Source organism: Pseudonaja textilis, chromosome 1, assembly GCF_049901715.1.
Source record: "Pseudonaja textilis isolate UNSWEBS1 chromosome 1, rPseTex1.2, whole genome shotgun sequence".
Lineage (NCBI taxonomy): Eukaryota > Metazoa > Chordata > Lepidosauria > Squamata > Elapidae > Pseudonaja > Pseudonaja textilis.
The window spans coordinates 27,104,465-27,118,015 of NC_141990.1; the positions used below are offsets into that span (position 1 = coordinate 27,104,465).

Consider the following 13,551-nt stretch of genomic DNA (forward strand, 5'->3'; position numbering starts at 1 on the left):
TATTGGAGATGGCGCTGGTGAGAGAGGAACAGCTGCACCTCAGCCTTGGCACTTGGAATGCAGCCGCTCGGGATTAAACCAAAACGCAGCATGCGGCACTCCCAGGTACCTCAAAATGTTTTTTTTTTCCTGTTGTTACAGGGACGGGGGAAAAGCAGGAGCGACTCAGACACTGTTGTTGGAGATGGTGCTGGCGAGAGACGTGCCAGCACTGGTAGGAACTGTGGAAGCTACAGAGGCCTGAGAAGCGGCTGGAACACTGCTGGACATCCACGCCAACGTCGCCCTCCTGCTGACCCGGGTAAGGGAGGGGTAAGGGAGCCCTCCATGCTCCACCATGGTATTAGGAGCAGCTGATGATGAGGCGTAGCTGCCCATGGGGCACTCCTAATGGCAAGTTCCCCCCTGCCTCCCCCCCCAATTTTGCATGTTTTAAACTAGGCCTAAATTTGGGGGGAGGGGCTTAACTTCATTTTATGCGTAGAAAACATGCTGGGTCTTCCTATTGGGGGGTGGCGTATTGTTGGAGAAACACAATAGCAATGCCTTCAGTTGATCTACTTGATCTGAAGTTGTGGAAAGGGCTGCTGTACAGTATACAATGGGGTGAGGGGCTTCTGGTTTTAAGCCCTCCATTTTTCTAGGAGAGGGGAGGAGAGGCGTTTTAAAGACAGAATCCTGCTAATTCATATAGAATTCTTTATTGGCCAAGTGTGAATGGCCAAAGGAATTTGTCTTCAGTGCATAAGCTCTCATTGTCAGGGCTGCCTTAACAGTATTATGGGCCCTGGGCAAAGCAGTGTACTGGGGCCCCTACAACTACTCACATGAATAAAAATGTAAATGGTTGATAAAATTAAACATATATTTATTTTATTGGCACTTCCAACAAATAAATATGTAATAAATATGTTGCTGTATTTATATGATACAAGGTGCATTGAAGGGTTAACATACACAGCTTAGTATGGGGCCCCTATGCTCGTGGGGCCCACAGGCAAGTGCCCATCAGGCCCATGAGTTAAGACAGCCCTGCTCATTGTATATAAAAGCTATAAGTGATAAATCATGATCATAGTCATAAAAATACATTCATCCTAAATCATAAGATACAACACTTAGTTAAAGAATCAACATAAATGGTACTAGGAAACTAAATAAAACAATATAATCAGTAAATATACAAGCAACAAAGTTATAGTCAGAAGTAAAAAAGAAGATAGATAATAGGAAAGATGAGAAGAAGAATAGTAATACAGTCTTACTAAATAGTTCAACAATGTTGTGGGAATTAGTTGTTTAGCAGTGATGGCACGGGGGGGAACTGTCCTTTTGTCTAGCTGTTCTGGTATGCAGTGCACTATAATGTTGTTTTGAGGGTAGAATATGTAAGCTGCCATATAAACCAATCTTTGCCAAGCGTACACAGTATAAGTACATTTTTTTTGATGGAAACAATTTTTTTTATTCAGAAAACAACTTTTCTGAAAAAATGCTTGAGGAGGCTTCTAAAGGAAAGATATATTTCAGCAGCCCAACCCACAGCTGCACAGAGCTTTAGTTAACATTAGCCTTTTGAACAGTGCTGAACTGGAAACTCATTAGGCATCAGTATAACTGTTTTAACAAGAGACCTTCATGCTACTTATAATAAACCCTAATTAACGTAGTTTGTAACATCCTTGACCGGGTTAAAGTTTCTGAAGATAACCATACACAGTAATCCAAACATGAAGAAACTAAGTAACCAAGGCATGACAAAAATGTCATTACTAAATGCAGGTAGTGCTCAATTGATGGCCACAGTTGAGCCCAAAATTTCTGTTGCTAGGTGTGAAGTGAGTTTTGCCCCATTCGTACAACTTTTCCTGCCACAAGTGAATCACTGCAGTTGTTAAATGAGTAACACCATAGTTAAGTGAACCTGGTTTCCCCATTGGCTTGTCAGAAGATCACAAAAGGTGATCACATGACCCCAGGACACTGCAATTATTATAAACATGAGTCAGTCGCCAAGCATCCGAACGCAAGTCACGTGACTACGGGGATGCTGCAATGGTCACGTAAGTCTGAAAAATGATCATTGGTCCCTTTTTTCAATGATGTTGTAACTTCAAACATTCACTAAGCGAACTGTTGTAAGTCAAGGACTACCTGTATAGGAATAGCTGGTGTGATAATGGATATCCCACGTGTGAGAGAATGAGACTATGGATGTTGAGAATGAGAATATGGATACTGAGGAGAAGATCATATTGTACGCCAGTTGTGCCCTTTCTAAACTGTGAGACCCTGAGCTCAATCCTGATCATCACACACTTGGACTACTGCAATGTATTCTACATAGGCCTACCCTTGAAGAGTATTCTGAAGCTACAGTTGGCAATACATGCAGCAGCACAGTCTTAGGGACCCCTAGAGTCGTGGTGGTGAACCAATGGCACCCACGCGGGAAGTGACACGCAGAGCCATAACTGCCAGGATGCGAGTACTCGCCCAGAAAAGGTCTACTGTGCATGTGCGTGGGCCGCCCGCCTGACAGCTGATTGTTGGTTATCTGGCGTGCATGCGTGGGGACATGGAGACACTTGAGCATGTGCAGAAGCATGCGGCATGCGTGGGGGGGTCATGCATGTACAGCGCGGGTCGCACAGATTGCATGCACATGTGCAGGAGGCATGAGGGGCTGCGCGCATTGCCTTCTGGGTGATGGCACATGAGGATGAGTAGGCAACCACGTGCGCAATTATCAGCATGGGAGCCCAAAAAGTTTAGCCACCACTGCCCTAGAGTGACCCATGTAAAACCACTGCTACATGAACTGCACAGGTTGCCGCTTTCTTCCAGGTTCAATTCAAGGTGTTGCTTATTATCTTTAAAGCCTTTATGACATGGGTCCATTGGCCAGCCCCGTTCTCTCCGGCAGAAGGGGCATGCTCCAGATCCCAAATAGCCAAGAAATTGCAACTGGTGGGTTCCAGGAGAAGAGCCTGTTCTGCATGGCTCTGTATTGCAATATCATGTCCCCTGAGGTGAGGCCTACCCCCAACTTCTTGGCTTTCCGAAAGGCCCCAAAATCTGGCTCTGCCAAGTGGCTTAGGGCCTTGATGGGATCATTTGATTTTGGAGGTGACTAGTAGATTAGGAGAAGATCCCACCTCAAAGTAGTCTATTCACTGGTTCTTTTTATTCACTTTGTTTTCAATAAAGGAGAATATTTGCAACTCAGAGTTGAAACATCTGCAAGAAAACAAGCAAGCTCAGAGACCACCAAGGACCCCCCTGTTGTCAATTTTAATGTTTTAACTTCCAGTGCCCCATGTTTTAGTCTTTTAAACTTTGTAATTGTTTTATACTGTTATTTATGGCATTGTGAGCCACTTTAAATAGCTCAATAGTGAAAAGGGCAGCATATAAATTTAATAAATAAAGATGCTGCAGGAGGAAGGAGATTTGCCTTCAGCACAAACCCAAATGAATCCCTTTCTGCAGAACCAGGGGTTCAAGCGGTCTGTTGCCTTCGGAAGGTTCTGATGGTTGCACTGCTCTCTTTGGACCCAAAAATTCCACCCTGAAAGGAACTCTGGAGACAATGGCCCTGAATGAACAGTGGTGGGATTCAAAACTTTTTGCTACCGGTTCTGTGGGCGTGGCTTGGTGGGTGTGGCGTGCTTGGTGGGCGTGGCAGGGGAAGGACACTGCAAAGTCTCCATTCCCTCTCCACTCCTGGGGAAAGGTTACTGCTAAATCCCATTCCCTCCCCACCCCACTAACCTGCTTTCCAGCTCCATTCTCCTGTGCAGGGCAACGAAAGAAGACCCAGCCGATCAGCTGGGACTCGGAAGGCAGAGAAGAGATGCGGGCGGGGCCAGTCAGAGGTGGCATTTGCCAGTTCTCCAAACTACTCAAAATTTCTGCTCCCGGTTCTCCAGAACTGATCAGAACAAGCTGAATGCCACCTCTGGCCCTGAAGCTGACTGATAGCATAGGAGGCATATAAGGGTCTTCTAACTAACCACAATAATGACCCAAAGCCCTTTTCTTTGGTCCCAGCACATATTGGGTTTTTTTGCTGAAGCAACATTTGAGCTACCTTTTTTTAACCTTTGCCTTTTTTAACCTTTAACCTGACCCTTCAGGCAACAGAGCAATGCCTTGTTTTATTCTAGATCTGCAGTATAGCCGCCGATGTTACCTACGCTGGTAGAATCCGATCCCTTGCCTCAGTCACCTCAAATTGAAACACCCTCCTATATAGCCTGGCATAGTTTTCTTTGCTGTCTTGGGAAATCCTCTTCCAGATAAGCTTGCCTGATGATGGCCAAACACAGGAGGGCCAAGGATAGAATAAGGAAATGAACTATAAAAGAATTAGTGAGCTCTCAAAGACACTTTTCAAAAGGATGAGGAAGAGGAAGATGGGGAAGTGGCCGAGTGAACTTACCGCTGCACCTCCTTATTCTTCCACAAGGAGGCAGACTGAGCCTTCGGCACTCGCTCTATAAAGTTGACCAATTCCTCCATAAGGAGCCTGAAAACAGAAAAGGGCAGCTGAAGAAAATGAAAACACAGCAGGTAGAATTGACTCACTAGGATAAGTTTCTGAGGATTTTCCAAACAGCTGAATCACGCATGGTTTGATTTCTCAAACTGGACCAATTCTTTAGGTTTGATTGCTTCTCCGAATGAAGCATTCTTAACAGAGCTGATGAATATTTACTCTAATTGATCAGTGAACACAATAGAGGCAAATATGATTTTAGGCTGAAATGTGACATTTAGAATAATTACAAATTATCTCTCTGAGTAAACTTTGTCAGGTATTTAATTTCAGGTTTTTTTTAAATAAATGTTTTTATTGTACAATTTTTCTTTCTATAAACAGTTCCAATTATACAACATTGTTGTGTACTGGTTATATCAAATCCCCCTTTTCCTCCCCCATCATATTATACATCCTAGTTACAACTATCACACAGTATAATCTCTTTTCACTACATCGTGTTATCCGGATTATAACTATTATTTGCTTAGTTTTACCATAATACACTATTACAATTCTTATTTTGTGCATTTCATACTATATTCACATACAATTCAATAATAATATTTCTTACATTGTTTATTCTTACATATTTCCCTATCATTTCAGGTTTTCATAGCAGCTACACTGTGGCTTGTTTCATTAAGCTTTACTGCCATCACCCTAGCACATTGGTTACAGAATTCATCTCTTCTAGAAAAGGGAGCAGAGGCTGCCAGGAATAAGAGATCTCAGATGACCACTGAAGGGTCAGAATCTAATTCTTTTACCTGTTTCCTCCATTGATTAAATTAAGTGGAATTACTCCCATGGAACCACTGATGGATGCCAATGTTGATCTGACTGTCAAATCGCTACCCAACCATCAACATTGTGACAGTACCAGTAAATTGCCCAATACTAAGCCCAGATGTGAAAAATGATCTGATCCTGAAACACTCTTTTATAAGAGATGAACTGGTCAGAGTACCGTCAGAGTACCTAGCCATCAGCATTACTTATTATTGTTCAATGTCAATGGTTTTTTTCCGTTGTAGCATGGTTGTTACACTATCCATTCAACTTTAATTCTTTCAAGTTATTTCTTTACTTTGCCACATTCCAAATTCAAGTTTAGAAGTGACTAGAAGTGACACAGAACACAGGGAGCACCTGTTATTTTCTTCTCTTGAATCAACTAATTGCTGCATTTGCTCAAAGATCACATGTACATCTGACTTACACATATTCATCTTGTTAGATGCAAAATTCTCTTAACAGTAACAACAGTAAATGTTTGTAATTTACTATTGAAAGCAAATATCTCAGCTACAGTTCTTTGAGCTAAGAGAAGCAGTTACCCACTGAATCATGTGCCAGAAAATAGGATGGGACAAAAACAAATTTTAATTTCTATGTAAATATACTTGAAATTGTGGTACTTAAAAAGTTCTATTCCCCATATTTTAATTTATTCCCATATAAAATTTGGCAGCAAATTTTGAAGAAGCTCAGGGTCACCCACAATCATGAGTGCCACTTGTGCACTTCTTATAATGGATCCTAACTCAAGTAGAACCCAAAGGAAACAAGAAAGCATTTAGTAACCGCTCTAAAGCCCTTAAAGATGGATCCATTCTTGCAAAATCACAAGGCATAACATTTCTACATCATTCTGCTTATGTCTGATTTCATTTAGTGTCCTTTCTCTAGTTCTAGATGTAGAGTTAAAAGGTGGGTGGTTTCAAAAGATGCCAACAGTGGCGAACCACATGGAAAATAAATCCTATGAGGAAAAACATGAGAATACTTAATATGCAGAAGCAAAATATCAGATTGGAAATATTATACAGATCAAATATCTAGAAGGCAGATTTCACAGGCAAGGACTAGCTTGAACAGCTAGATGAGAAGATATCAAAAGATAGATTCTGGTTAAACATTAAGTTAAATAACCAGATAACAAATAAAATTACCAAAGAAAATAAATAAATAAAAAGGAACCAGATAAATATTCCCCCATTCTACTACAGATCTTTAATCATGGGGAGACTAAGCCTATGGATTTCCTATAAAGAATGGGATTCTAAGGCTTACAAGCCCCTCTCGAGCTGTAAGATTTTATGGCTCAAGCTCAGTGAGTGCTGGCAGCCCTCCCTTTTGGACCCACTAATAATCTTTAGCAACTTGGAAATTTGGGGACTGTTGATTCTTTTCGATTCCTTTTTCTTCACAGGGGTAGGGCCATAATCTTCAAGGCCTACCTTTCTTCAGTATTGCAACACTCAAATAACTTTGCCAAATGCTCAAGTCTGATGTTTGATTTTCAACATTTGGGAAACAAGGAGTTAAACAAGTGCACATGCTTTGAGTTTCAAACACTTCTTTGGCTTATTTTCAACCCTGTTAAAAGTTCCTTACGTTCATGAGAAGCAATGTTTCTCTGCTGTCCGTTACCCACTTTTCGTGCCCTTTGCCACTTCTTTCAGCATTGGAAGAAAATGGGATTATTAGATAACATTGCCTTAAGTGGATTTTTCTTACCTGCCGATCTGCACTGTTGGCTCAGTGGCATACACAGTTCCAGTGAACCCAGTGTGTTCTGTGATGTAGGGCAAGGCCATCATGCAGTGGTAATTGGAGATCAGGATCACATCCACTGTAGACAGGTCAATCAGTTCCATCTGAAAATATAACCCAGAAATCATTTGGAATGATTTCTCCATGCTCCTTTCATATATATGCCACCCGCCAGCAATAGTTAGATTAAAGAAATCCTGCCCACCACTCATCTGAGAGTTTTAAAATGGACAGAATATGCCTTAAGATTATTGTTAGTTCCTATTTACGTAACACACTGGTCTATATAAACAAGGAAGAAGAATTATCTGGTTCTTCACCTTAATTTTATTTCTATATAGCTCAGATCTCCAATATGGTATTTGAGGAACCAGGAGCCTTCATAAACCTCCCTTGCTGTCCAATGGGTTCCTGGTCCCACTTGACATTTTCATTAAAAAATAAAAACAGGAAGTTGGCATTTTATAAAGCAAACTATCCTCTTTTATTTCTATGAATGCCTCATAGCCACCAAAGAAAACAAAAGAAAAAAGTGGCTTTTCTTACAACTGAAGAGCCACAAATGAAACATTACATTACTAAAGTCGGGTAGAAAATTTAGCTCCATGGAACTAAAGAGCCTACATGTACAAATGTAGTGCCATTTGGAAGATAAAGAAGGCATCAAATTAGTGTCTCTTTAATGTACATTTTCTAACATAGGTAGCATGAGGACAGTGTTGAAAATGACTTTTTTCCAGGTTGGTCACTAATTCCTACCAGAGATGGTATTCAGCCAGTTCTGACAGGTTTTGGAGAACTGGTAGTGGAAATTTTGAGTAGTTCAGAGAACCAGTAAATACCACCTCTGACTGGCCCTAACCCCATCTATTCTCTGCCTCCCAAGTCCCAGCTGATCAGCTGGGTCTTCTTTTGTTGCCCTGCAGTGGAGAACACAGCTGGAAAGCAGGTTAGTGGGGGTGGGGTGGGGAGGGAATGGGGATTTTACAGTATCCTTCTCTGGAGTGAATAACCCAGAGCAAAAAGTAATTGTAATTTTAAAATTAGGTGGTAATTTACTTCAATATGGCACACGTTCACTTAAATAACTACAGCAAATATGATAACTTCATATACTTAGTAATTTCTACATTTGTATGTGTGTATATGTGTGTAAACATACAATACACACAGACACACACAGAGTCCCACATTTTTCTGAAAAACACTTGTAATTTGGAGTCCATTCAGGTTTTATCTCAAAGTCTTAGAATTACCCAACTTTAGAAATTGCATTCACATTAGAACTGGCCAGTGCTTTGGATTTAAGGGAAGAAGGTATTCTATAGGTATGGGATGGGTGGGAATGTAAGACCTCTCAGCAGCTGCTTAAATCAAAACACCCCTAAGGTGAGTTTATTCCAGGAGTTCCTAACAGGTAGAATAAGAATTCCTAAGCCATGTGGTCGAAAGAACCTTTTTGCCGAGAAATCTGAAATATTGTACCATCTTGGTATGCAGTAGACTTCCCCAAGCAGTGCCCTTCTACTTTGCTTGATTATAATTATAAAAAATAATTCCACACTGAAGAAAAAGTAGGTCTACAGAAAATCCTCAGAAAATGAAGATGCAGCTGAAAGACTGAACTTTCAGACTCTAGTTATATTCTCTTGTCTACCGCATCTGAAATTAATTCCTGTCCTCTTGTTGCTAGCTCTAAAACCTGTCCAATTTCAGGGCTGGAAATGAGTTTAATCATTTTCAGACTATTCTGCGAGTACAGGAATAGAATCAGATAAAATGGATTTACAAGGCTGAAGAAAAAGATTTTGCTTCCTGTAACAAGAAATATTTACAGGTATGGCTGGGACATTGGTGGACTCAATCTGGAGAATTTACCAGAAACTTAACCTCTAACTCAGTTATTATGGAGCAACTAACGACATTCAATAGTCATCAAGCAGAAAAATTACCCAAATCTAAACTTATTGATTTGAAGTTAATGGTGGAAAAATCAATCAAATTGGCTGTTTAAAAACTAAATGTCTCCTAATAACTAATTACTGACCTGGGGGGGTTCCTTTTTATGTTGAGATTAAAATTGCACCCATGGAAGATGTTAAAATTAATACAGTGCAGAATCATGACTAGAATTGGAAAGATATACTAAAATAGGTATTAGAAAAGTTTCTCATAGGGAACAGTTGTTTGGTTCCCTTTAACTTAATTAGCTTGTGAAATCTACCACTATGATATGTCAATACTTACAAAGATTAGAACTGTGCAAGCCATAATATTCCCTGTGACATTCTATGCAAGCAAAAGTTTGACATCAAAGAAGCAGGATAGGAAAACGCTTTTGAACTTTGGTGTTGGAGAAGATTTTTGAGAATACCATGGACAGCCAAGAAAACAAATTAATGGACCATCAGGAAAAAAAATCGGTTTCTCACCTGAGGTGAGGTTCAGGTTCAAACCGTTCTGTTTCAGATACTTTATGCAAAGACTCAACTTTCTAATGCTTGGAAAGGTGGAAGAAAAGAGAAGAGCAGAAGAGAAGATGGATGGACTCACTTACACTGGCAGTGAGTGCACAATTGGGAACTTGAAATAAAGGTTAGGGATAGATCGTCACAGAGAAAATCAATCTATGCGGTCACTAGGAATTGAAGATGATGGCAAATAACCAATCAATCAATCCAAACGAAGGTCAAACAAGTTCATGAGTGAACAGGCTTATTTCAATGGCTGTAATCTATTAATTCAAAGGAATCTTCATATGCAGATTAGAAATGGGACAAATAGTAACAACAACAATAATTTATTAAATCTGTATACCTCCTACTGACTTTGGGCTGCTTACAGTTCTTAAGTACCCATCTCTTTTCCTGCTTATGAATTTATATAAAACATCCAGTAAGTTGATAGGTGAAGATAAGCAGACCTTAGCCTGATCCATCAAAGGATGGATCAATACTATTAATCAATAGGGTGCACAGCTTTCTCCAGCCTGGAGGCAAAATACATGCCAGGTGTCACACTCCAAAAAGTAACAGGTGAGGCTGGGACAATAATTAACTTTGTTTTTATTTCATTTACATTTTGATTTAATTAAAATAAATCTTTATTACTAAATAAAGTTAATAAAAATAAACCAGATTACTCGCCAGATACCTTCAAATAACTTAAAATTGTTAAAAACTTCAGTTTTGGTAATAGCTTCCAGAGGTTTCTGAAGGCTACAATCAAATCTTTCAACAGCTTCAATTTTCCACTGAGCTTTCTGATTATATTAAAAGGAATTGCCTTAAAAGGTAGAAGATTGACAAATAGAACAGATTGAAACAAATTTATGTTTTTGGGGGGTGAGAATTGAAAAAGTTCATAAGAACAAAATCAACTTTATTTTTAATTTCAAAACTTTCATCTGACATAGAGAAGGGCTTTGGCAACAGACAGGAATCCGCAATCGTGCACAGTTTCTGTCTGGGCTTGTTGCTGGAGCGCCCCGAGCCGGCTGGTTTCGGGGCTAAGCCACCCCGTAGAGGTGGTGAAGAAGGGGGAGACCGTCAGCAGGGTCGAGGAGAGCCACATCTCTCCTCCTCAGCTGGCCATTACTCCCTTTCCTGAAGGCGGTAGGAGCGGTGATCAGAAATGGCCACCTCAAAGAACTCAACCGGAAAAGAACGTGCAGGAGGAAGATAAGAAGTGAAAGTTTTGGCTGACCGGGTTAAGTTGAAAAAGCAACAACCCTAGAATTTAAATTTTACAAAAAATAACATCGCTCCCAAAGAAGAGTTGGAAGCAACGAAAAAAAGTGAAAAGGGAAAGGTTTAGCTTTTTTTTCTTTTCTCTCCTTCCTTATATTGACAACTAAGAGACTTAAATAAGAAATCGGAAAAATCCGCTTTGGCATCAATAGGCAATCAAGCTGAAAATATAACTAAATGCCAAAGGGACAAAAATCTTTATTTAAAAACTTTTTCTTCTATAAACAGGAAGGGAGAGAAAAAGAATAAGGGCAGGATCTGGAAGAGGGAGGAGACTGCCTGGACTTTAAAAGAATCTAAAGTAAAACTTCAATAAGACTTCTAAAAGATACATTTTAACTCAAACTTTGCAACTAAATAGTAACCCCAGGAAGAGAAAGTGAAAAAAAAGAAAGAGCAATAAAGAGACGGCTTGCGTGTATTTGGATTACTTCTGGATTTTTGGTTATTATATTTGAATGACTAAAATCAATCGGGTGGTTGTTTAAAAAATTATACAATGGCATCACTTCTGGATGAATTGAAAATAGAACTTAAAAAGTACAAAGAAGATGCACAAGAAGGGAAGGGTTCTTTTGGCTTCGTTTTTCGATTCTTAGAAATGGAGATCTGGAACTATGAGAAACAACAAGAAAAGACTGCAAAACAAGAAGACTGGGACAAAGAAGAAGCCATCTTTAATGAACAAGTAACTCTATGTGGGGAAGAAAAAGGAAAGTGGGGAAAGAGAATGAAGAATTTAAGACTTAAAAAAACAACCAAAGAAAAGAAAAATAATTCGAAAAATAAGTATAATACTGGAAAGCAACAGAAAAGGGGAATACAGAAGAGGGAAATAGAGGAAGAGAGACAAAGGGGTAAAAAGGGGAGAGAGAAGAAGAGAGGGAAGAAGGAAAGGAAAAGAAGTTACAAAGGTCCGGAGCAAGATATAAAGAAACAGGACCTATTTAGAGATAATGGGTGAAAATCTAACTGAAAAAGGGATTCTGTAAAGGTACATATGATTGTATTGTTATATTTGTAATAGAAATAACATTAGAAAATTTGAAACAACATATGATTAGAATGAGGGATAAAATAGTTAGTGTAATTTAGTGAAATGTCTGTGAATAAAATAAATGAAATAAAATGAGAAAACTGAATTAGGAAGGAACGGGAACATTTTAATTAGTTAATGGAGACCCACCTCTGGCAAACAAAACTCAGGGACAGAGTCCACAAAGACACGGCCAGAACAGTCTTTCAGCTCCTAGGAATGGGGTAGAAAGAAAATAGATATTTAACTATAACCAAACAGACCACAATGACATTCGACTCTGTGTTAACGGATAGTACTATAACATTTTAAAGAAAATTACAAAATAATTCACCGATGAGGTAAATAAATCCTAGGAGATGCAGTTCCACTGGGTGAGTATCAATCCAATTTTTCTTCCTTGACCTGGCACTAGAGCTGAACAATACTGGACTTCAGCAAAGGCTTAAAAGTTAACAAATCCTCCATTTTTAACTGAGGACTGTGTCTGGGCACAGTTGAAAATCACCCCTCTCTCCTTTTTGATTTGTTTTATTTTTATTCCTTGGCTCTTAGATTCTTTGCTTTCTCTACTGACTAAAGCCCCACTTTTCATTCCCTTGATTTTCAGGATTGAAGTTGTGCTTTTAATTCCTTAGCAAAGTATGACCACATAAATATTCTAGATTCTTTGCTTTCAGGTCAATTCAAGCGCCTTTCCTTAACATCTGGACCACTAACTAAAGCACATGTAACGAGGTCTGAGATGAAATAATGGCCACAAATGGAAAACTGTAGTAATTTTATCTCTGTGTAATTCTAAAGAGAAGAATATTTTTTGAAGGAGGGATTCTCCATCTATGAAATCACAGCTTTCCTATACATAACATACTATCCTGCTCTTTTAAGTATCTAGCATTGGGATTTGGATTCAATTCTTAAGAAACTCTCAACAACTTTGCCAAGTTATACACATCAACCATTATATCTGACAGAAAGCCCTTAAACTTATCAAGAGAATTTAGAAGGTGAATGGGTAAACAAGGGGAATTTCAATGCCCCAATGAACATTGGATTTAAAAGAATTGCATCCAAATGCAGCAAAGACCAACATTCTCCTTACAAAATAAAGTGTTCACCTTTAACCCCAACCTTTAACTCCCAATTCTGAGCAGAACTAGGGAAGTAATTTGTCATTCTAAGCAAATTAGATCCCTTGAACGGACTCTATTGGGGCTAAATCAAAATATTCCGAAAGTCCTAATATTAAACTTGTTACTATGTGCCCCTTTGAATTCTCTCAAGGATCAGAGTCACTGGAGAGACAGACAGGTGTTGTGGTTAATGTGATGGACTAGTGCTGGGAAGAACCAAGTTCAAGGTGATCTTCAGCCATGATAATTAAGGGGCTGAGTTGGGTGATCTGACTTCCAGATCTTTAAGGAGCATATCTGTCAAGCCCATAGCGGTTACTATTCATTAAAAAAGCTACAGTAGGAAAAACAGGTGTTTGTGTTACGGAAATCTTGCCTACCGGTTATGTTTCCTTTAACAACCCTTTCATCTCTTAATTAAGGCAAAGATTCCTTGACCCTTTTGTCACTTCTTGATGCAACAGGAAAGTGACTACCCATTACCCTGATAAAGTCAGGAATATACAGAAGTCCCAAAGTTAAAATATTCTG

General features: G+C 39.4%; 1 protein-coding gene across 2 annotated transcripts in view; it reads right to left on the minus strand.

The window, feature by feature from the left end:
- The window catches only part of INTS9 (integrator complex subunit 9), a 71,376-nt gene that overhangs the window by 42,155 nt on the left and 15,670 nt on the right, over window positions 1-13,551 (minus strand). For both annotated transcript variants that reach the window (XM_026715998.2, XM_087929927.1), the window contains 3 exons: window positions 12,038-12,100; window positions 7,067-7,206; window positions 4,445-4,531 (listed from right to left, as the gene is read on the minus strand). In XM_026715998.2, coding sequence (XP_026571783.1) covers window positions 4,445-4,531; window positions 7,067-7,206; window positions 12,038-12,100 — 290 coding nt within the window. The remainder of the gene's footprint in view (window positions 1-4,444; window positions 4,532-7,066; window positions 7,207-12,037; window positions 12,101-13,551) is intronic.